Source organism: Rhynchophorus ferrugineus, unplaced genomic scaffold (genome assembly GCF_030347505.1).
Source record: "Rhynchophorus ferrugineus isolate W39M unplaced genomic scaffold, kcgeb_rfMv2 rfM18, whole genome shotgun sequence".
NCBI lineage: Eukaryota > Metazoa > Arthropoda > Insecta > Coleoptera > Curculionidae > Rhynchophorus > Rhynchophorus ferrugineus.
The window spans coordinates 472,439-498,521 of NW_027472597.1; the positions used below are offsets into that span (position 1 = coordinate 472,439).

The following is a 26,083-nucleotide window of genomic DNA, read 5'->3' on the forward strand; positions in this document are numbered from 1 at the left end:
TGCCTATCGCTATGTAACCAATGAAGAACTGCACGATGACCTGGAAATCAAATGGATTTGCGAAGTTATCCAAGATTTCGCCTTGAAACACGAAAGAAGATTACTAAATCATACTAACGTGGAAGCAATACAACTGCTGGACAGCGCGCAGGATGTCAGGAGATTGAACTGAACAAAACCATACGAACTTATATAAAGTGTATACATTTAGTGTAAACTATAGTTATAAGTTAATAATTAATAAATAATTATAATTTTATAGTTGAGGAATACATACTGATGTATTTTCTCGCAGTCGTCTTGCTTGTTAATTAATCCAAGTACATAGGAAAAGTAAATAATTGTAAATTAAAATTGTACTGAGCGTATCTAATAAAGATGTTAAAATAAAATAAAAATTTTCGTTGAAATTTAATTATTAGAAGCTCAATTGTAGCATAATGATAATATTTCCTATAAACACTATGTATTTTTGGGTAATATCAATACATTTTAATTAGTATGATACATACTGAGATTTTCAAAATAAACATTCAAAAAGCAGTTTTTCAAAGAACAGATTTTTTACCCTCAGATGAAAGAAATGTTACAAAGAGCAATAATATTCTTAACATAATTTTAAAGTTGTTATTACTTTAATTCAATATTGTCCAAAGTGACAGACCGTACAAATGTTTGAATAAATGAACATAAATAAAACCTAAAAATGTATAGTTTAGCTCAGTAAATTTAGAATATTTTGGGAATAATTCAAAATGGTAGTCCAATGTGATAATAATCTTGAAGGTAGTACTATTTATATTGAAAGTACAGTAACTGTATAGTTTATATTTTGTTACAAATATATAAAATAGCAAATGATAAAAATCAAATATTTTCTTCTTCTTCTCTTTCTTAAGTATCTTCACATTTCATTTGTCCAATTATCGATGAATTAATTAAATTAGTTAAATAATTGAGAATTAAACAAAACAAAAAGTTTTTATAACTTGAATTTTATCTAAGGTAAGCTGTTCCAAATTCTTTTAATATTGGTAATTTCCTGGAATGGAATATTATATAATTAATATAAAAAAGATAGCAGAACAATCTTCTTAAATCTAATGAATGTGCCAATTATAGTTGTATGAATTTTGTATTCAGATATGGCTTGAGATTATTATCAGTTTAAAGGTTGTATCTTTGAAATATCTGATGCATGATTTTAACCTGAATTAACAACTTTGTGTTCGAGAAATCACGTACATTCGTCAATAATTCTCTAGGCATGGATATAATCACAAGTAAACGCTTACACTAGGTAAAATTTTGGAATTGTAAATTTAAAAATTGTAGTATATACATTCATTCTTCGTATATACATACATTCAATATAATTCGGTAACATTTATGATCGAAACGGAGGTAACATAACAATAACTTACAAAACTTTTGTTAAAAAGCAGTTAACTATTAAGAACATAGTGATGAAGAACAATATAATGAATAATAATGTTGGATATATAAATAATTGGGTGGATGCGCCTACATGTCACGTCCACATGTATATATGTGTCGATATTAAAGTAGTTTCCTGTAAATTATAATGAACGCTACGACGCATGCTCCTATTAAAGCCACCCAGGCGGAATGGCTTTGACCGAGTTTCTTGTCGAAATAAATAGAGAGCGACTCTGGAATCCAGTATGTGGCGACCGCCACGACCCTTTAGGCCACCACCAATTCACCATCAACAACTACAAAGGTTGGCAACGCCGGTGGATTGGTACCATGCAAGTTCCAGGGTATAAAAGACCATCACGACGACGTCTCGCTCTCTTTCTTATTACCGTCCCCCTGTAACAGTACCACTTCCACAGCGCTACCGTACTTCCTTCACCTTAACCTAATATCCTGTCAATTATCCCATCGACCACATGTATCAATTAAAATTATCATATTATCAAGTTAAAATAAACAACTTTGATTCAACCAGTGTTTTTAGTTCCCGTGCAAATTCCTTCCAAAAATAGTAGTGAGTGTTCTGACAAATAATCGCAGCGGCAGTCACACATTTCGACCGATTGACCGACCCGACGAACATTCCTACAATTGGTGACCCCGACGTGATCAAAGTGCCTAACAGGTAAATCAACTCAACATAAGCCACTCGACAGGTGCTTGACACGTGCATGGAAGGATAGCACGAGGAACGGAACCCATCAACATCACGTGGTCGACGACATCCCACGAGACTAGCCTGATGGACGAAAACCACAGAAGCCCATCATGTATACCAGCAACACATGAGCACCCTCGCATCACGAAACGGGACACGTAACACATTTACAGGTACCTTCAAACAAAGCTAAACGCCTCAAGACGAACGACGTCCTGCTACAGCTCCGATGGCAGCTGATCCCGTAAAACTCCTCGCTCAGGTTGGGATCCCCATCTTATCAGCAGTCCCCGGGCGTTTGTTTGCGTGATTGCGGGTGCATTCCGGAACTTGCACCACATATAGGTACGTTCCATGGCTGTTCCACTAGGAGGGGAGTTATGTGGCGACCGCCACGACCCTTTAGGCCACCACCAATTCACCATCAACAACTACAAAGGTTGGCAACGCCAGTGGATTGGTACCATGCAAGTTCCAGGGTATAAAAGACCATCACGACGACGTCTCGCTCTCTTTCTTATCACCGTCCCCCTGTAACAGTACCACTTCCACAGCGCTACCGTACTTCCTTCACCTTAACCTAATATCCTGTCAATTATCCCATCGACCACATGTATCAATCGTAAGTTAAAATAAACAACTTTGATTCAACCAGTGTTTTTAGTTCCCGTGCAAATTCCTTCCAAAAATAGTAGTGAGTGTTCTGACAAATAATCGCAGCGGCAGTCACACATTCCGACCGATTGACCGACCCGACGAACATTCCTACAAGTATTTTAATTGCCCAAACACCTTCACCAAATCGATTGTACAAAATCGGTTCTAACAATTTATATTTTATAGATATATTTATTTTTCTATTATATTTATATTTTGTAGATAAATTTATACTAATTGTTATAGATTATATTTATATTTATCTATTTTTACAGATTATATTTATATTTATGTATTTTCAAATATATTTCTATTTAATTGAATTTTATTTAATAAATTTATTTCAGGAAAAAATGGTTTTTTGTTTGAATTTCATTGGTCCATTAAACATGACGTTAAGACTGTCACGTGCTAAACATTATTAATGAGACAATCAAATGTCTTCATAGTAAGATATTTTTCTTACAGGTGCCTATAATGGAGATTTAAATTGACCAATCAAATTACCTGAATGGCCTTTTATGGCGCCCTCTGGATGTTGGGCAAAGCAAAACTTTGCGCCAGAGTCCCCTATTGAGTTGCATCTATCGTATCAGCTGACGGCAAATGTGTATATCCCCCACTGTACTATTTTTCCTTATATGTAAATACTAATTTAACATGTCGGCAACGTAGCAGTCTATCTGACGTCATTTAAATTTATATATATATATATATATATATATATATATATATATATATATATTTTTTTTTTATCTGGGTTTATCTGGACTGGACCTACAGCTTAACTTGGGCCCGAATCACGGTGGTCCTCAGCATTAAGCAAACCTACCGACTGGCGAGTGATCAATTTATTAAATCATCCCAGAAGACATCCGGTCTTACCCAGCCTGATATTACTGGCGTGACTGCCATCGTTTCCCTTGTCGGATTTTATTAAACTCTTCTCGCATAAGAACAATCAAAAATTTTAAACAATCACAAACATAAATTTACACGTCCATGCCCTAGCAGGATTGGAACCCGCGGCTATCGCAACGGTAGGAGGACCGTCCTATCACCTTTACCACTGCGCCACCAAGCCGCCTTTTTAAAATTTTTAGTGAGTATTATTTATTTTTTGTCGTCGGTTCAATGTTTTGTTAAAAATATTTCATATTATATTATTTATATTATGTATATGAAATGTTTGTTATTATTTTTCTAATTTAACCGTTATTTAATAGTTGTATGAATAATATTAATGTTTATAGTCAAATTTACTATTAACCTAAGTTTTATTTTGTATATAAAAATATGATGTTAAAGGTAATTCCCATGATACTATAATCCGTAGAAAAATAGCAGAAACTGTTTTATGCTATTAATATATCAGGCATATAATAAAATATCAGCTAAAACACGAATATGTCACGTCTCGCTTTAAATATTCTTATTAAAACCCATTCATATAGTTCGATAAAATCTTTTTTCTTTTAGCCCTGTAATATAAATTTAGACTAATCAATCAAACACTACCACCTTTAATTACCAGATTTCAGTATCTCCTTCCAAAATTTAACCAAATTCTCTAATGTTATCTATCGAGATTTACTCTATGTTTATAGTACTGTTTCATTTAGTTTAACACTGTATTTTATGTGAATCATTCTCTGTTATGTGAAGAAATAAATGGGAGTTGGTACCATTCTCTTACTAGTTTATAATGAAAAACTGAAAAAACTGTCAAAAATCGTAACAAATGAATAGCGCCTATTTTTTCTTTAATTAGTCTTTAAAAATAAAAATTGGTAGTGATTCTAGTGTTATCTAAGACGTGATGGCCTAAGAAATTGTTTATGTACGAATCCGACACTGTTCTTTACTAGCAATTTCACATGATTTCTGATTAAAATTGGTCCATGTATATTTATTATTTCAATGTATTTTGGCTTGCATATGTTTACAAAAGTTCGACTATTGCGCAAAAGAGACCGCCTAACTCGTGCTTTGACAATAAACATCAGTTTCGGCCATATTGATTGACACAAGGTCAATTTATGTGTGTTATCTTATAGTGACTGAGTGGCATATTTATATTTATTATCTATCTTTATTATCTCATATAGTAGAAAATGAGTTTATCTCCATAAACAGTTTTTCCATAAAATTTAACATTAAAAAAAAAATTAAAGTAAGTATAAATTTGACCACCACTTTCACCTATTGAATTTGACATTTCTATTGAATACATCCATCAAAAAATATTAAGTCTCCAGTACTTTGTTTCTGAATTCCATCTATTTTTATTATCTCTTACTTAGTAAATTTATCTAGATACTTATTTCGATTTGTATCTTTATGTCCTTTACGAATATATATATATATATATATATATATATATATATATACATATATATATATATATACATATATATATACATATATATATATATATATATATATATATATATATATATATATATATATATATATATATATATATATATATATATATATACATATACATATACATATACATATGCTAAATAGCTTTATCCTTGTCCCACTCTAATATGTAGTAAACATTTTTATTCAAAATATAATTTTACTAATTATTTAGCATATTCTATTTTGAAAAGATTATATATTTATTGTCAATCTAAAAAATTTTAATAATGATATATGTGTCTATTCAGAGTGAAATATAGATTTAAACAAACAAGGTAAACACATGAATTGCATTTTATTTGTTATGATTTTGATTTTGTGCCAAATCCGGCTTTGCCAAAAATTCAATACAATCAGTAACAGGGCAAGTTTTCCTTGCATTTGTAAAACTATGTTCTAAAACCTAAATTTTTATTGTTTATCATGTCTATAACCCCATTGTATATTTATTTTTTCTATTAATTACAGGAAAATGCACTCTGGTTATCTAATACATTATTTAATTTTCAATAAGCCTTTTCAAAGATATATATTGAACTTTAAACTTGTGTCACTGACCAGTAAATATTTTTCAATTAACTTTTCAATCTTTTTACTTTATTTTGGAAATGTCAACTGATTAAGAATAGAGCTATTTTTGTATTATTCTTTGTAAAATGGTACAGTTGAACTTAACATTTTAAATAGTTTATTTTGATATATTGGTTTTTATTTAGTGATGAGTATACAAATACCTTTACTAACCATTCATATTGACCATTCAACTTTTTATTTCAGAAAATGGACCCAACAGATCAGCCAAACTCAATATGTCACATACAATCTATTCACATGTATACTCTTCAGCCACATGATCCACAGAAAATTCCTCCTTTTATTTTATTAGATGGTGAAATGGTACTTCATATGGGCAGTTCAGTTGATGGGATTATAGTTATTACAAATTATAGACTATACATACAATGTGGAGAAAATCAATTTTATATTCCACTTGGATTAATTGAAATTGTTGAAATTAGAGAATTATTCTTTTTGCAGTTATTCTGTAAAGATGCAAGGACATATCGGTAAGTATATATATATGTATATATATATATATATAGAGTTGTTATTTTGCTAGATGTACATTTGAAAATAATGAAAGTGCTCTTGAATGGTATGATAGAATATCTAAAGCTACAGAAATTAAACAAGGACAAATTCAACAAGTTTTTGCCTTTTATCATTGCATTTGGTCTAAAGAGAAAGGCGGTGCAGAGGTAGCGTTAAAAATAGAAAAACAAAGATGTTACACATTTGACAAGAATATATTTGAAAGTGAAGTAAGTATATGCAATACTGTTGCTTTTATATATTTGAATAATAGTTGCTTTCAAAATAGCTTTGAAAAGTTACTATAAAAAATGTTTTTCTATATACTTTAGAAGTAATTTATCTTATATCCTAAATGTCATTTTATGGTATTTTTATGCTGTATATAATTGAACATATTAAAAATGTTTTTTAATTTTATATATGTTATTCTAATATTAATAACATTGATCTAGATGATTAGAATGCAGTTTCAAGGAGATTCATGGAGAATTAGCAAGGCTAATGAAAACTATAAATTATGTCCCACCTACCCACCTTATCTTTTAGTGCCCTCTTGCATTAATGATGAGATGTTAGAGAGTGTAGCGAAGTTTAGAAGTTCACGTAGAATACCTGCTGCTGTGTGGAGGTAAATAATATGACTTTATTATGTTAAATTTTTTGTATTTATTTAAATGAATGAAATCTTATGAACATCAACATATATTTTCCTAAATATTATTATAGGCATACAAAAAATGGAGCTATTATAGCAAGATGCAGCCAACCAGAAGTTGGTTGGCTTGGATGGAGATCAAGTGATGATGAAGATCTTTTAAAAGCTATATCTGAGGCATGTAATTTTGATAGAAATCCGCCTACAAATAGTTGTAGTGACAAAGATTCAGTTCTGTCGCATTCTCCTGGTTCATTACATTCTGATGAATCATTGCAGATAACTGGTGTAGTTGAAAAACATGAAAATAAGGTATATTTTATGATTTATTATTATATAAATTACTTATTTTTCCTTGAATTAGCTACTTATTATGGATGCAAGGTCATACACAACGGCTGTGGCTAATAGAGCTAGAGGAGGAGGATGTGAATATGATGAATATTATCCAAATTGTGAAATTACATTTATGAACTTGGCCAATATACATTCCATTAGAAAAAGCTTTCATGCACTCAGGCAACTATGCATGTCGTCGGCCGACCAACCCAAGTATGAATTATACATATATATGTAATGTATGTTTGTATTTGTATATTATATATGTTGCAGCTGGTACAGCCTTTTGGAAGGTACTCGTTGGCTGTTGCATATGTCAGGTCTTATTAAAGCGGCTGTAACATTAGCTACAGCAATAGAAAGAGATGGACGCCCGGTTTTGGTCCATTGTTCCGATGGCTGGGATAGAACACCTCAGATTGTAGCTTTGGGAGAGCTTTTATTAGATCCCTATTACCGTACAATGGATGGATTTAGGTTGTTTGTTTATTAATACATATTTACATATATACCTATTCTTTCTATTTTTTTAGAGTTTTAATTGAAAGAGAATGGTTGGCATTTGGTCATAAATTTGCAGATAGATGTGGCCATTCAGGTGGTAGCTATGATTTGAATGAAAGATGCCCTGTATTTCTTCAGGTAAATTTCTTCAGGTAAATTAATGTCTGCATACTGACTTTGAATGGTTATTCTATTACAGTGGTTAGACTGTATTCATCAACTTATGATACAATTTCCAGTGGCTTTTGAGTTTTCTCAAAATTATCTGGTAAAACTTGTTCAACATACATATTCGAACTTGTTTGGTACCTTTTTATGTAATACCCAAAACGAAAGAAGTGAAGTTGTGTTGGGGAGAACATTTTCAGCATGGGAATTTTTGAATTCACCATCATTTAAAAATCATCTCTACGCGCCACCGTCTGCTACTGGAACTAGCAAAGTGAGTTTAAATACGCTGTAGTATTGATGTAAATGTACTGTTACTATTATATTAAAGGTTCTATGGCCTAAAACAAACGTTCGTGAGCTTCACCTGTGGACCGAAGTGTATCTCGGATCAATGGAAGCAAATTTTACTCCAGGCGAAGGATCAGGAGGAGCTTGTCCAGGTCCTCCTGAGTTAAATGGTCATACCAGCATGCCTAAAACTCGTTCTTATGGAGACTTGAGGAATGCAGAAGTTTGTCATGAACATTATGGTGGCAGAAGAAGTAGTGATCCAAGCATAAATAGAGATCTGTAAGTAATTACAAATATTTTTACATTATTTTATATATTTATTGGGAGTACAAATAAGTCCACTCCATTTAATAAAATAAATTATATTATACCAGCAATTTATGTGTATTGGGAGATGGCCGTAGAGTTCTGTTATTGAGCTAACACAATTGTTTATTGAGTATTATAGGTTAATTCAATGCAGCAGTTTTCTTACTGGAAACAAACAACTTCAGAGCCTTGAAGATAAGTCTAGAGTAGCATAGATTTTTCTACGATTTCGGAATTCCTGCTAATTATTTTTGACAGCTCTATATTCTAAACAATTATGCACAAATTGTTCACACTACACTAGGATTTTCTACAGTTATCCGATATTAATTATAAATTCACATTAAGTTGTTTCCACTCTCAACGCCTTGTCTTAGTAATTATCAATATCGTATCATGATCTCACATTCCAAAAGTTTCATTCAGTCACGTGCCACTATTCAAGCCAATAACTAAACTGTTAAGTTCCAATCTATCTAATACATGTCCACGATTCCACCATTTGTCAATTTCTTCTTCTGTGAATTTAATTTATTCAGACTGAAGGTGTTATTGTAGACAATGCTTCTTTTTACATATTCACACAGTGTTTGCTTGTATGTTCTTCTGTACCTGCATGTCTCTTGTAGTAATTCTTTGCCACACCCCATATTGATTTGAATCGTTTTAATATGCCGTGATAGGGAGGAAGACAGTACTCTGTAGCTATATTGTTCAGGCATCCGTTCCACCGCGTTATTTCAGGCCCTTTTCTAAAAAGTTAATTACATAAAACGCAATTAAACATTTCATTTATATTTACCTTTGTCGATCCACCTGTTGGGATATTTTCCACCATTCTGCTATGATATGGTGCATTTTCTATAACAATAACTAATAGTTCCTCTAAGTTCTCTCAGTTTAACAGGTTAATTTTTCCATGGTTGTCACCTTGACCTTGAAAGAAAACAGTAACTCTGCTCTAGGAATAAAACCATTCATGTTTCTAGTAGGAAGAATGATATATCTGCAATGAATTATTATATATAAAATATTATGATTAACAAAACCTAAACCAAGTTCCAACATTTATCTTTTTTCATCAGCTTTTGTTGCCTTTACATACATTTTGATTAGCGTCTTGCCAAGAATGATGCACTGTCGAATAGATACACAAATCCAAATTAACAAATCTTCCGTATCAAAATCGTATTCTTTTAAAATAAATGCCTGGATGTTCCATTAGGCTTCTTTGTGGGCTATCTTTACATCATTTAAGTCCTGTTTTTTAACGGTGTATCAAGGGATGAAATTCATCCCTCAAAGAGCTGCATACCTCTTAAGTTTTTTGTAGATAGTTTTCATTAATAGTAACAGTTTTTTTAAATAATTGTATTAAATTATTTTTATGTCAAAAAATTATTTTTTTAGATTCGAATTTGATTTCGAATAGAGCTCTCTAACTCATTTTACTGACAAGAAAGGGCCCTACTATCATATTCCTGTTCGCATGGTTATGTTTTCACTTTATTGTTAATTTCTCCTATATAGTCGTGAACATTTACTGAAATTAAAAAAGAATAATAAAACGTTAGTTTGTTATTGGTAATCGAAAAATTAACAAATTATAATGAAGCTGATGCGACAGATTGAGGTTATAAATTTATATTAATCCCAGTAAGTATCTATTAATATACTGTATATATTACTGGAACAAAATTAATTCGAAAACAACTAAAACTAAACTATGCATGAAAACTATAGCCCGTTCAATAAATTAGTGAACTAACGTTATCTGAATTGATGACGTCAAAATGTCGCAATGTTGCCCCATCAATTCTGAGTTTTAGTTTATTTTGGCTTTGACATACAACAATATTCTAATTTAAATAAAATAATGAAACCAAAATACTATTGTCAAATACAATTTATTTTAAAAGAGCATAAATGTATGTATATTCTTGTATCCTTCGTTGCTGTTTCCTTGTCAAGTCATTTTGATATCATTGTATTTTTATTTTTTCTGTTACTACCTGTGTACACTGTCTTGGATAAAATTAATCACTGAATTATTCCTAATGCATTTACCATATCTACAAAACAGTTAGTATTCATCCTCTCCTCATACATTCTAACTTAATGCTCATGTATAATTCTGAACAATTACACACATATCTATGCAAATAAATCATTCACACTCTACAATACAACTTCCTACAATTATCGTATATTAATTATATATTTCCTATTCAAGTTTTTTTGTACATACGTCATCAAGGTGTTCCAGGTATTGCCTGTCGCAATTTCTAAATTCGTTTTAGAATCTGACAATATTTTGCTTCTCATTCTTTTCCAGTTAAAAAAGATACAGTGCTGTCTGATTAGTTCGAACACGTAAACGATGAGTCTGTCAAAGTCGTCCGATTGTCAGACGTATGCAAAATTCTTGCAAAAAATGCAAAAAAGCAATAGTGATAATAGAGTATAACTCTAACCTATAGTCCACTCAAAGTTTATTTGTATATGCGTTATAGAAATTTGTGACGTCAGAACGTCGCAATGTTGCCATCAACTCTGAGTTTTAGTTCAGTTTGACTTTGACATATAACAAAACTCTAATCTATATAAAATAATTAAACAAAAATACTGTTATCAAATATAATTTATTTTAACATTGTAGTACAACTCATGCATATACACAGGTATAATAGTTGGTAGGGTTAGAATTGTTTTATTATATTTACATTGAACTCTTTTCCACACCACCCATGAGGTAGAAGTTCTATGCGCTTTTTTATGTAGTGGTATCCCCACTGAATTCTGCCTAATGCATTTACCATATCTACAAAATAGTTAGTATTCATCCTCTCTTCATACATTATAACCTAATGCTCATGTTTAATTCCGAACAATTACAATCATATCTGTGCACACAAATCTTTCACGCCCTACAATATCATTTTCTACAGTTATATTCTACTAATTATGTGCATACCTTTAGTTGTTTCCACTCCCATCACTCTGTCTCTGGAATTTCAGCATTATCATATATCCTATCAAGTTTGCTTTAGTCACTTTCACTTTCCGAGTCACTGTCGAAGTCAATCGTTGAACTGTTAATTTCCAATCTGTCTAAAATATGTTCACGATCCACCATTTATCAATTACTTCTCGAGTTCATCCAAACCGAGGGTGTTATGGTTGACAATGCTTCCTTCCACATATCCCTAAACAGTTCTTGATGGAATATCCTTCGAGACCAGATGTCTATTATAATAAGTCTTTGCTACCCGTCATATCAACCCACAACAATTTGAAATAGTTCAGTTTTTAGCATAGTCTCTTCAAAACTCTATTCATGTTTTGAAAGCCATTCCATCACTATAGCCTTTGTTAATGTTGTTGTGCTAGGATATGTCCAAAATAATAACTGATGATTCTTCCAGATTTTTTAGCAATTGATTTTCAAACCATAACTTATTCTTATTCCCTGCATGAATATATCTGCAATTAATTATTAATAAATATGATCAACAAAACTTAATCAAATGCTATTGTAACTTTTACCTTTTTCCATCAATTTTTGTTATCTTTACACTTTTTTTTGTGACTGTCTTGCCAAGAGTGCTGCAATGAACCATTTTAAAATATCCAAGTTTCATCAAGTTACATAAATTCAAATAATTTATCTTCCTTGATTATATTGTACGCCTTTAAAAACTGAATTATTTTTAAGGCAATGTCTGGAAGTGTCATTAGACCTTGCATTCCTCAAAAAACTGCATGTCCCTAACTCTTTTATGTATACTTTCCAGACTAACAATTTTCTTTGAAATAATTTTTTTTTATCTTGTTTATGTCGATAAAATAGTTTGTGTACTCACTGTTCTTATACATTTCGTATATTTGATCTTGAATAGAGCCAATATCAAGATGGTCAAGTTTCGTTACCCACTTCAAGACGGGTTTTCTTGGTTGAATCTAACGCATAGTTCTTCATTTTGTAAGCGATGTTATTCACAGTGGCGACACTAATATTTAGCGCAGCAGCAACACGCTGAAAACATTTTCAATAAAATTGCAGCAACTATCCGTAAGCCGCAATCAATTTGTAATCCTAAAAGTGTTCCGGTTTATAACCTTTTGTAATTATAACTAATATTTCGAATAATTTTGGGTACGTCTGACAACCGGACTTTTACAGGCTAATTCGTTTACATGTTCGAACTAATCAGACAGCATTGTGCCTTTTTTTAACTAGAATAAAATGAGAAGGCAAGCAATACAATAAACATATTGATGACGCATATACAAATAAACTTTGAATAGACTATATAAAATATGGTGGCTGTATAATTAACTGTAGTTTTTAGATGTACTATAATGTTAAAGTAAATTATATTTAATAACATTTTTGTTGAATTATTTTATTTAGATTAGAATTTTGTTGTATGTCAAAACCAAACTGAACTAAAACTCAGAGTTAATGCGGCAACCTTTAATTACCTCACCTTTAATTATTTCAACTGTCACCACTCTGTCTTGAAAATTATCAGCATTGAGTCATAATCCCACATTCAGAAAGTTTAATTCAAGAAATAACTAAGCTGTTAATTTCCAAACCATCTAACATTTGATTCCACCAGTGGTCAATTCTTCTTCAATGTGTCTGATCGAGTTCATCCGAACCGAAGGGGTTATTAACCATTCCAGTTTCCAGTGTGAAGAACAATATATCTGCAATGAATTATTAATTAACGTTGTGACTAATAAAACCTAATCAATTATTATTCCAACATTTAATTTTTTCGATCAACTTTTGTTGTCGTAACACTATTTTTATTATCATCTTGCCATGAGTGACCATTGGATATATTGGGTCCCATTCTCAAACATTCACGTCTCATCTAAATACACATATTGAAATAATAAGTCTTCCTTGATTTTATTATATTTTTGAAAATTGTTTTGTTTTAGAAGCAATGCCTGGAAGTTTCATTAGACCTCTTTGTGAGTTATCTTTACACCTTTTAAATCCTATATTACTTAACAGTTTATAAAAGGATGCTCTGTATCCCTCAAAGAGCTGCATATCTCTAAGCTTTCTAATGGATACATTTCAGATTAACAAAATTTCCCCCGAAATAATTACCTTAAATTATGTTTATATTGAAAACACTACTCACTGTTTTTATACATTTCATATATTTGATCTCCGATAGAGCTAACATCAAGCTGATCTTGATTCGTCACCCCCTTCGTATAAAAACGGTCTCCTTTGGGTTAATCCAACGTTATATTTCAAATTTTTCTAAGATATTCCAGGGACCGCGTCAATACTTACATTAAGTGCAGCTGCAACACGCTAAAAATATTTTTAATAAAAATCACAGCAAATTAATATTTAAGGGTAAAATTGCTTACCACTCTAACGAATTTTACCGGCTTGGTGGCGCAGTGGTAAAGGCGACAGGGCGGTCTTCCTACTGTTGCGATAATCGCAGGTTCGAATCCTGCTGTGACATGGTCGTAAAATTTATGTTTATGATTGGGAATCTGTTCTGTCTGGCTTCGGCACTTTCAATCAGATAATAATAAGCCGAAATTTATAATAACAAGCAAAGCGTTAAAACAACGTTTGTCGGTTTATAACCTGTAGTTATTATAATTAATATTTTGAAGAATTTTACAGATGTTTGACAAGCGGACGACTTTTATAGACTGATTAGGTTAGATGTTCAAACTGATCAGGCAGCATTCTATCTCCTTTTAGGTAGATTATAAAATGAGTAGAAAAATATTGTCGACTCTAAAACGAATTTACAATTTGCGGCAGACAAAGCATTAAACATATTGATGACTATATTGTTCACCGTTATTTTGAATAGATTTATATATTCTATATGTGACAATAGTAACAAAATTACCAGGATTGAGTTATCTCAAAGTCTACAATTATGCCATTAGGCAGATAATGTATAATGTATCATATATGCCATATCCTGGTTCCTGTTGTTTATTATTAAATAATATGATATGTGAGCATGTAAATTTGATATGAATATATAAGAGATATATAAGTATAAGGTGATACTATTGCTGACAATATCGTATATGTTGGAGTAGTATATAGCTGAGAAATAAATTTACAAGAGAAGAATCCAGATATACGAGAATATCCAAAATACTATGTATTTGACATCAATCGTATTTAACATCAACGTTGTTAACCGACTTCAAAAAAGGAGGAGGTTCTATGTTCAACTGTGTATTTTTTATGTATATTCACCGATTTATCAGTCAATTGTGGACCGCTTTTCAAAATTATTTTTTTATTCGAAAGAGTGCAGTTCTGAGGAGGTCCCATTGGAACCAAATTAAGATCTGATGGTGGAATCCGGGAAATCAAGGGAAATCTTCAAATTTCAAGAGCACGTACAATGTTTTCACATATTTTCTTGTCTAAAATTCTAAATTTGTGTATAATGTTATTGCTGAGATGGAAGACACAACTTCTCAACGGTTAGGAGTTAGTTGTATACTTTGAGTTGTATACTTTGAAGTTACTTAGTTTTTTTTTCTGGTCTAAAACCAGGCGGTGGAATGCATGATGCATATCTGATTGCGGAGACTTGTCATGGAGTAACAAGATGGACCGGGTTGTGTGGGACTGCATCTGGGCTTACCAATACACTAAACGGAAACCGCCTCACAGTTGACCCCTGTGAGTCGCTATTGCTACTGCATTAAATTTGGGGATATGGCATTCGCTAATCGGTAATCCTTATTCGGTCTGAGGACCCGGAGGAAAAACAGACTGAAACTAACTAGAGATTCGCGAACTTGAGTTAAGACATGGCTGGATGCGGTCGTATGGGGCAAAAGTTATGACTGCAGCGACGGATGAGGTCGTTTCAGCCTGGAAAAGGGGAGGTTAACGGTGACGTTTGTGGAAGGATTGAGATACGAAGTGCTTGATTTCTGATGTGTCAGTTTCCCTGTGAATTTGATTATTTCTGGCAAACCATGGAGACTTTAAGATTCTCCTGAGGAGCTTATTTTGGAAAACTTGAAGCCGTTTCACCTGGTTGTGTGTAACAAACTTGAGGTAGACATTACATCCGTAGAGGAGTAAGGACCGAATTAACATCTTGTAAAATAAGAATTTGATGGAGATGAGAAGTCTGCTAGAAGGGCAAATCAGAGAAGATAGCAGGTTTGCTATCCCCGAACCTTTCTGGATTTGGGAATGCGAACCGTACATCGGTCACGAAACACGCACAATGCATAACGTTTTTTATGGAAAATGATGGCCTGGGTTTTCAGGGAGATGATTTACAACCTTCAGAATTTCAACCACTTGACCACATGATCGAGCTGCTTCTGCAAACGTTCTTGAATGGTAACCTCGAGCCTGGAGGCCATGAAGAAAGCAGTGTCGTCCGCCTAAAACGAGACGTCAATTTGCTCTTTTCTCGACAGATCTGAAATCAAGCCAAGAGGTTTAATGCCAGAATCGATTTGTTTTCGATTGGAAAGTGTTTTCCTGATCTTGACCTGGAAAGATCTGTCTGGTGGATAGGATTTGATGAGAGCGGTTAGGTCTTCTGGGAAGCGTAACTGCACGTATTTTGCGATCAAACCGTCGTACCAGACCTTGTCGAAAGCTTTGGTTAGGGTCAGGAGGATTGCTCCAAGTTTTTTAGGTTGGTCAAGAGCGTAATGGATGTGTGCGGCCAAGCGGGTGGCCTGATGGTCGGATGAATCAAGAGGTTTAATAAGCCAGAATCGATTTGTTTTCGATTGGAAAGTGTTTTCTTGATCTTGACCTGGAAAGATCTGTCTGGTGGATAGGATTTGATGAGAGCGGTTAGGTCTTATGGGAGGCGTAACTGCACGTATTTTGCGATCAAACCGTCGTGCCAGACCTTTTCGAAAGCTTTGGTTAGGGTCAGAAGGATTGCTCCAAGTTTTTTAGGTTGGTCAAGAGCGTAATGGATGTATGCGGCCAAGCGGGTGGCCTGATGGTCGGATGAATGGTGATTGCGAAAGCCGAATTATTCGTCAGGAATGATGTTGAAAGAGTTGGGAACGTAGAGTATTACCCTCTCGGCAAGCTTCGAGAAGGCATGACCCTGTAGTCTGATGGAGATGATTTTGTTCCTTTCTTGCCATAACCGCTATATGTGCCTGTTTCCAAGACGCCGGGAAATGTTACAGCTTCATGTTGGAGTTAATTATGTTTGCCAGTTCCGCGAGCTGCCTATGTGGGAGCTTTTTTAATTGGGTAATCGATATTCGGTCGAAACCCGGAGATTTTTTGGTTTGAAGTTTTCCGATCTTAGTCTGTAGAGACTTTGGTGACACGAGATGGTTGACAAGAAAGGCTGGGGTGACTGGCCTTTTAATGTAGTTGGATTCGTTGATAACAGTGTCGTTATCTTTAGGTTTGATGTTTTCTGCGGGAGGGAGGCATTTCATATGGGCCTCGTAGGTCTCTGCGAGGAGCTCGACTTTTTCTTGGTCAGCGACTGCGAAATTTCCTGTAACTGCTGACTTCAGGAGGGGATGACATTATGCGTCTTCCCCACGAGGCATCTAGAAACACGTCAGAAAGAAGGGGGACCGTCCAGTATTTGGTCCGCGAGAAATGAGTTCCATTTCATCGCTCGCCAGGTTGAGACAACCTCCCTGTTCCCCTTGCATGCTCTGTTCGTCTGCCTAGTGTCTGTAGCATCGAGGGTGAATCGTGCTAATCTGCAGAGACCATTTTTTATGCGAATTTTACGTTTAATAGAATTGGGAACGTTGTTTCCCCATGGTTGGTGTTGTGATGAAATTTCTTAGGTCTTTTTCTTGAATATTGTGAGTGGAACTTGAGTGGTGGCGCAGTTCCCGAGTTTGAGAAGGACCGGGCGACGGTCAGAGTCTAGTTCGCCAAGGACTCGAACTTCGGAAGGGCGATTTACGTCTTGAAGAATATCGTCTTGAATAAGAGATCGAGGACTCTTGTTGTGCCTTGAGAAGCTGAGCTGGAGTGATGCGTGAGTTCATCTGACAGGACAAGACCAGTTCTGCATTTAGATCTACGATGGCGTTCGCTCTGGAGCTCCCCCAGGTGGGATGGTGGGCGTTAAAGTCGCCACCTATTATTTTTGGTATTCTATATAGTTGAATGCAGAAGATTTCTTATGCAGTGATGTAATCACGAAGGGACGTTCTTGAGTATCAATTTTAATGGAGGTTGTTTCGAAGTTGTTTGCTGATAACGAGGGTATGAGCTCATGTTTGACTCCTTTTTTGACGAGAATGGCGGTTCCATCGCCTCGACCCGGGGTTCTGTCGTTTTTGTAGATAAAGAAGTGTTTTAAAGAGAGACGATACGAAGGTTTCAGGAAATTTCACTGGATAAGGGCGATGTCGATATCGTAGAATGTCGTGACGTTTTCCAAATCTGCTTGCTTCCTGCGTAAGCTGTTTGCATTAGATGTCATCAGTACAAGAAATGTTGTCGGCAATGCGAGCGGGAGTGCCCGAGAAGGTGGCAAGTTGAAGCACTGCACTGGCTGGCCGTTTCCCTTCTGGATCTCGGCCTTCACCGTGATGATACCGAGTTTGGTTATGTAGACGATCTGTCGCTCTTCGCGAGGGACAACTTTGCACGAATTTGAGATGGAAGCCTTAATTGAAGAGAAGTTCACGTACCTCGTCAATGGAGAGTGATTCTGGAGTTGAGTTTTCTTTTAAGTTGGAAAACAGTCACGGAAGTGGTTGGCACTGTTTTTGTTGTGGAGGTTAAAATTTGGTTAGTGACTTGGCTACTTACCTGCGCAGGCTGGGTTGATCTGGTGGTGATTTGTTTCGGTGATGGCTGACCATCCTAGTAATCAGCTTGGTTTGCACTAGTCTGGTGGCGAATTTCGTTATAGAAGGCTGTACGTTAGTCTCTCGATTGGATGGATTGGGCGGCTGGCTTGGGTTTTGGTTTGGTTTGGAAGCAGTTGCCTGTTTCATCCTGTTGGCTGCCTTCGGCAGCTGTTTTTGCTGAGGTGGGATGATGGGCCTTTTTTCCACCAAGGTGAAGCCATCATCTGAGTCTTCAGTTTCATCCGACTGTTGTGCGCGTTTAGCTGGTGTCATCTGGGTGTCTGTGACAGCGGCAGTCTTCATTTCCATGACTTCTTTTTGAGATGATCTCATGAAATCTGTTACGATGGCGGTGAGGATTTTTCCAGCTTTTCTGTCTGTTTATGCAGGGCGTCGGTGTGTGCTTGGGCAAATATTTCCATTTCGGATATCGCAAAGTATATCTATTTGATTTCGAGGTCATCCTGCAGCTTTTCGTTGGTTATGTAGCGATAAGCATTGGCTGCGTTGGATTACTTGTTGGTTTAATGTTTTAACCCGTAGGTCCAACTTGGCTTTATGTTTGACTGATAAGCCAATCTCTTTAATTTTAGGTCAAATTGAGAGTATCTTCCGGCTCATCAGTACAGTTGCTTGACTTGTATCCATCAAGTGATATAATTAGGTTTTTGTGATTTCGCCGCAACGCAAAATTACCATGGACAGATCTGGAGCTTTTAAGCTGTATTTGCCAGTCTCTAGTCCACTTTAGATATTATTGAATGCTACTTGTGCTTACCGAAATAGGTTTAACTGTTGAGATGTCCCTTCATGCGACTACTTCACCTAAACTCTACTTCTACTTCGACTCATTTTCTTTTGGAAAGATATAATTTTAGCAGTCAATAATTCCGCGTTAGTAACGTGCTCATTTTGTAGATTAATCCCAATACCCGGTCAAAAGCTTGTGAGACGTCCAGAAATATTACAGGTCAGTATTTCTTTTCTTTGAATGCCTTTTCAACTACCGCTATTCTCTGTGCACTTGATCGATTGTCGAGTGGTTATTTCGAAACCCAAACTGGAAATTGCTATTTTTATAAATAGCCTATTATGTTTTAACAGTATTTTCTCAAATAAGTTTTATATCGTAGGTAGCGGCGAAGTAGGTCTGTAAGATCCAACTTCTTCTGTCAGTTTATCAGGTTTTTTAAGCATAATTATTTCAGCAACCTTAAAATATTCTGATGAAATATGATCAAGACCAGAAGCCTTTTTAGGACTGAGGTTGTTGTCAATTTCTGTGGCAACTTTCATTGAAACAGGATTTGTATCTATTGTAGATTCTATATCATTCAATTGGAACAGGTTAGCCAAATGTTCTGCGAATAATTCAGCTCTTCCATCGTTGCGTCGAACCCATTAATTTCGATCATTTTTAAGGGGCGGTACTATAATAATTGGTCTTTTAAATCTCCGAGTTGCTTTCCATATCAAGTAATCTTGGCTATCGGGCTTAATTCACAACGGCTAAATAACTTTAAGAAAGTTAAGTAAACACCGAAAAAACAATATGGCCGCGACTCGTCCTAATTGAATAACTCTATAACACGTGCGTATATGCTGTGTGTAGTATAGTTTAACCGATAGCATATGCAAACATTATTATTTTAAATGGTTTCATTATATATTCTTTTATTTTTCTAGGAAACTTTTGCCGCATGATCCATCTTCAGCAGTTATGCCATCTAATCATAAAAATAGTAATACGTTAAATAGAGGTTCAGATGTTGTACCAGATTTTTTACCAAGCGATCTTGAAGATAATCCTGTTGACTGTAATCAAGACTGCATTTTTAACACGCACATACATCCAACACCCAACCTTACTGATGATCAAATAGATGGTTTAGATTTTGTTGCTAATAATTGTCGGCGAGTTGAAAATGACAGTAGTGGATCCGAAGATGATGCACCGACATTTCACACAAATAGTACATTGACCTCTGAGATCCAGGTAAAAGCGGATTTTGGTCCTGAACCAAAGACAGGAGAGGCTGACGTGAAGACTGATCGAAGTATTTCGAAAGCAGAGGGAATATTGGAAAACAATAATAATTCAAATCGTAGCGATATAAGTAGTGCTAGTTCTCGGAGTATACACAGGGAACAGATTGAACAATTGTTGGATCTACAGAAATCAGTTGAAACGAGTACAGATACTTTAGTGTCAGAAAAATTAGTTAGTAGGTATGGTAAATCACTGAATTTATTTAGTGTTTGAAACCATTTTCATTCGTATAGAATTAAGATATTGCTTAATATTTGTACAAAAAGTATTATTTAATATGCTAGATACTTAATTTAGTATGACTTAATTTTTACAAATTTTTCAGTAATTTTATTTTCGTTTTATAGCGTTTTGAACCGTTTTTGCGTTAAGGCGTGGTGTATTGACCAGAACAAATGATAGAGGTTGTTTGCTTCTTTGCCCAGCAGTTAACAGGTTATATTTGATCAATACATGTAGAATTCCGCTAATTTTTTGATTTTCTCCATTTGATACAAACATTCGGAAATAGTTATTTGGGTGAGCTCTAGTTTGCAGCAGTTTGCCGGTTGAGCTTTCATCCAGAGGTTCAATTCCGCATATTTTTGATTCTGATTTCGTACAAGACGCGCTAAAACCGAAATTGCCACTTTTTGTCGCTACTTCTTAATATCTATATCCATAATTGCAGGTAAATCTTGTTACTGTGATCTTGTTCCTTGTTGTGATAAGACACAACTTTGTCATCGAGAACACTACTAATTGCAAAATCGTTTATACCGTCATGTAACCCATGTACATTTTTTGTTTGGGATTACGAAATCTTGCGTAATGAAAAACGAAAATTGCGAAAATACCTATATTACAAATATATATATGCAAAATCCAAAAAAAATGCAAAAGTTAAGTCATAAACCTAGTATATAGAGGTTAGGATAGGAAATGTAAATTTTGCATACTTGAAAATTCAGTAAGTTTTTATGTTATATTGTATATATATTGCATAATATTTTTAGTTCATCTCCAAGAGAATATAACGGTTTTGAAAAAATCCAGAACCCAAATGAATCTATAGAAAAGGCTCAGTGTAAAGTATGTTCTCAAAATATAAGGATTTTCAAGGATAATTGTAGGTAAGTGTAAGGTGTAACCATTATTAGTGCACTTTTAACATTGCCATTTTAAACTGGACCATTTTTAGTTCTAATTTTAACACAGCTTCCATTTTAAATGGAAGAAATATTTATAATCATGACCATATTCATGTATATAGAGAGCGACCCAATCTTTGTCAATTAGGAGAAGATGGCCTAATGGTTCTTAAATCACCCGTTCAGGAGAGATTGGATCAGATATTAGAAGCTCATAAAGTAAGTGTTTTGAATTAACAAAGACAAATTCTGTATTTTTGTATTTTCTAGTGGAAAGTGGAATTGTTGGAAAAAGAACTGCATGCCTCTAGGCAAATCTTAATAAAACAAGCTTGCCATAAGTGCCACATTATCGATAGTGAAAAACAGGATGATAGCGTAAGTGTTACAATGGAAACGGGATTATTTATTCAAAGCAGTTTAAGTTAAATTATTAGAAAAATATTATAATTAAATTAAAGATAATATAGAATATGGCAGATATATATTTATGTTCTGTATAGAAATAAGTTTCCTTCATTATGAAGAAGCCATCATTAATAGTGCCTATTTCGAAATTCGAGGTTTGTCAGTTACATGAGTTTTGAAAGTTGTGTGGATCGACCCAGAGTCGTTTTCATGATTTTGAAGGAAGATATTTGTCGTACGGTCGGCCGTTTTTTTGTAGCATTTTTCAATTTTCCTTGATTGTTATAAATTTCTATCAAACACAGTCCCAGGATGGCAATTTCTAGCTATTGAAGCTTTTCATTATTTATTTGCGTTCGCATATGCAGTGCGAACGTTTTTTGTGATTTTTATCAGAATATTATATATATTTGTAAAGATATATAAAGTTATATTTTATACTGTTGTTTTTTATTTCCCTCCAATAAGCAGAATAAAAAAAACACATGGAAACTTATTTATGTACCTAACAACATAGTAGGGTTTATGATCATTTTAACCTTTTATTATAATGCATAGGTTCTTAGTCGAATTCTAGTATTTAGTTTTAATCAGAAAAAATATTTTCTATGTATTAATACTATTGATATATTAAAACTGCTTTGTTTAAATATAATTGGTTATATGTACTAAATATATTAATGAAAGTTGCTCCATGAGTTGCTCTTCTTATAGATAATTATTTTTGTTTAGTGTAGTAGTTCAGTTACATCATCTTCAAGTAGGAGTTCATATTCTTCAAAATGTTCGCATCGAATTTTCATCCCCAGCCGAGCCGTAAGATCTAATTTTTTTTTCCCATCAACTAAAACGACAGCTTTTGGGTTTTAGGATTTTACTAATTCGTGTCGGCTTATATATTTTGACATTCTACTAATATGAAGTGTCATTTCTTTTTACGTAGTGCAGTAACTTATAAATGGTGCATGTTTGTAACTCCACATAAAATTTATATTCGAGAAAGAATGTAATTGTTAAATGTTGGTAGTCTGGAAGATTTTTGTCGTACCTACAAAGTGACAATATTTTCTGTCAAATTGCCATCGATGGTAGATATCCCAAAGAGTATGTTTTATAACAAAATCGTTTCAATTTAAAGTAAAAATTAATTCTATACAAACTAAATAATAAATCATGTAGTTGCCTTTTTCATTACAGAAATGTTGTTTATTTTGTTATCATTTAGCGTTGTTTAATGAGAGTGAGTTTTGTTTTACTGTTACTCCATAATTATTTATATTTATTATTATTAGTTAGTAATATTTTAATATATCATATATTAAAAAGCCAATAGTCTATTATTATTTCTGATTTAAAACATAATTCAAATATTTTTAATATACTCACTATGTTTCATTAAAAATTTAAATTGTACCTGTACAAAAAGAAATTTTTATTTTTATTGAGAACTTATTTACGTTATTTCTCCTTGATTTTATTATTGAATAAAAGTAGGAATAATGGAAAAAATGGGAAAGAGAGTAGCTTATTTAATAAGATATTTGTTACCTACTTTAGACGACACTCAACCTTATTTTCTATGTATTATACAAACAAGGAGATTCTACTTTTATACGTTTTCCAGTGTTCTGTAGTGGAATCGATAAATAGTGCAAGTGAAGGTCAAGCCTCGGGGGGCGAATCTCTTCGATCAGATTTATCTTGGGTAGAAGTAAAAGATGGCATATTAGCAGAATGTCAAGGTACGTTATGGGTACCTGATCATGCGGTGAGCAGATGTACAGGATGTGGAATTGAATTTTGGTTAGGAAAACGACGGCATCACTGCAGGTAATAATAATAAATAAATTTCTTACTTTTAATATTAGGGCCGACTTTCACTGTTATTTGTTGCAATAAATATGTAGATTAATAAAAAATTTTGACAGTCTAAATTTCATACTCAGTTGAATTATTATTTATTATGGTTATTACTTATTTATTGCTTGAATGAAAATTAAATTTAGAAGGTTAGATACAAAAAGTTAAGTAAAACCAAGTATTATTTTGTTTTGTATTCTGAATTTATTGTTTCAGGAAATGCGGCAAGATTTTCTGCGCAGATTGCTCCGAACACGCAACTCCGTTACCATCAGAACAGTTATATAATCCCGTTCGTGTGTGCAGTGGTTGCTACTCAGAATTAAGGCGGTCAGACCGTCCTTCTCCACCCAGTCATACCACCGAATCCCCCCCTGATCGGTGTAAACGTTTACCACAGGGTCCGCAAAGCAGTCAGCGCATCAACACTGAAATAACCGCCTCCAGCAATTAAAGCTTTTGATTATTGAGTTATGACCGTATAGGCGGACGTGCACTTGTGATTTTGAGTATTGAACATGGTGTACCACCGAGAACATCATAGACTACAAGTATTATCAATAGAATTAGTGCACGGAAGTCGTTTGCTTGAGGGATTATTCACGAAATTTAAATAGATGTTACAAATGCAAAATTATCAAGGAAATAATTTAGTTTGCACTTAATAAATACATTTTTATGTTTTATGTGGGTGATGTTTTTTGTTTCAAGTCATAATTTATTATAGATATCTATATGGCTGTTAATTTTAAGTTATCTCAATTTACGAAATTAACACTTTATTTTATCAACATGTTTGAAAGTCCGTCCCCTATATACAATAATAGATTATAAGTAATCCAACTGAAATAATTATCTTTTCACATAATAAAATAGTGTATTCCAATATAGATTCTACAGTAATACAATCAGTTACTTCAATAGCGGAGTTATATATAATTTTGTAATATCGAGTTATTACACTTTATTGTAATATTGTCAAATGATTATTTAGCATTCATATTCTGTTACTACAATATATTTATTTACGATGATTTGAATTTAAAAAAATCACCCAAAGCAATTTTTTACTAATTATTGTTTTAATGGCTTTGGCAAAATTGGCTACTAATATATACTGTATAGGCAAAACCATACTCTTCAGAGGTAAATAGGAAAACTTTAGGAATGGTTTAAAGTATACAAAAACTACACAAATCAGTTTTGGTGGATATGTGCCTTTATATGTAAGGAAACAAAATAAAAAGGGAAATTACAATAAACTTACATTTATATCTGAAAGATTGGTTACCAAAATGATTGTTGTATAAATATGGTTTATTATATTGTGAAAATATTAATTATTTTATAAACAGAAACAGCCCTCAGCAAAACATGTACACTGTGATTGAATGAGATTTTGAATAAAATCTAAAAAAATTATACATTATTTTTAATAATTAATTTGCAAATAAACTTTACGAATTTGTTTTATTATTATCAATAAAAACATAATATATACAATTACCAATCTGATTATGTATATATATATATATATATATATATATATATATATATATATATATATATATATATATATATATATAATATATATATATATATATAGTTTGATTTTTAAAAGAACTTTTGATATGTTGATGACGTTGAGTTCAGCTTGTGTAACCCAAAGATTACACAAGCTGAACATGACATTGACATCAACGCATCAAAAGTTCTTTTAAAAATCAAACGCGGATGAAAGTCCATTGTAATATACCATTTGTAATTTGTAGATTGGTTGTAATACAAAGGAAGGATGGAAAATACAAAAATACTGTATCCAACACAGTGCTGTTTTTTTAAAATCTTATAACAGTTCCTTCAGCAGTTGTACATTTAAAAAAGGCTTATTAGATATGTTTTAATGAAAACCTTTCGCATTATTAGATCGTTTAGTTACTTTGTAAAAAATATCGGACAATATTTTATAATTATAGAATAGGCCCAATGGAAAGTGCGAAAGGATTTATCAAAAGCTATTCAATGATATGAATTTGTTTTATTTTTTTAGCAAATAAAAAAATAACAGTACACTTTGTTAACATCTAATTAGTGCATTTAAAATTTAAGCTATTCATAGGGTTATAATAATGATTGTACTTTATTTTAGTTGCAAAATAAAAAATATCTTTAATTAATGC

At 33.3% G+C, this 26,083-nt stretch overlaps 1 protein-coding gene across 11 annotated transcripts; it reads left to right on the plus strand.

Annotated features, from left to right (window-relative positions):
- Positions 1-4,821: 4,821 nt before the first annotated feature.
- On the plus strand, positions 4,822-26,080 carry LOC143205863 (phosphatidylinositol-3,5-bisphosphate 3-phosphatase MTMR3-like). Of its 11 annotated transcripts, XR_013007946.1 has the most exons (18): positions 5,782-5,904; positions 6,023-6,312; positions 6,366-6,567; positions 6,793-6,968; positions 7,067-7,307; positions 7,360-7,547; positions 7,608-7,811; positions 7,868-7,976; positions 8,038-8,280; positions 8,338-8,579; positions 20,142-20,684; positions 21,501-21,617; positions 21,686-21,854; positions 21,906-22,013; positions 22,776-22,859; positions 23,668-23,873; positions 24,120-24,454; positions 25,676-25,814. XR_013007946.1 is itself a non-coding variant. In XM_076418897.1 (17 exons), exons 2-17 carry the CDS (start codon positions 6,026-6,028, stop codon positions 24,355-24,357), a joined length of 3,357 nt encoding a protein of 1,118 aa, XP_076275012.1. In that variant the 5' UTR covers positions 4,822-4,988; positions 6,023-6,025; the 3' UTR covers positions 24,358-26,080. The 11 variants fall into 11 exon arrangements, 10 of the variants coding, with proteins under 10 accessions (XP_076275012.1, XP_076275007.1, XP_076275009.1 ...); XM_076418897.1 differs by lacking the exon at positions 5,782-5,904 and adding an exon at positions 4,822-4,988 and having other exon boundaries at positions 24,120-26,080; XM_076418892.1 differs by lacking the exon at positions 5,782-5,904 and adding an exon at positions 4,825-4,988 and having other exon boundaries at positions 21,758-21,854; positions 24,120-26,080.
- Positions 26,081-26,083: the final 3 nt, after the last annotated feature.

Excerpts from the sequence above, each read along its gene's own strand:
- LOC143205863 (XM_076418887.1), top strand. Across the intron at positions 6,969-7,066 it reads ATACCTGCTGCTGTGTGGAG|GCATACAAAAAATGGAGCTA; the intron begins GTAAATAATATG and ends ATATTATTATAG. Across the intron at positions 21,618-21,685 it reads ATTTTCAAGGATAATTGTAG|TTCTAATTTTAACACAGCTT; the intron begins GTAAGTGTAAGG and ends GACCATTTTTAG.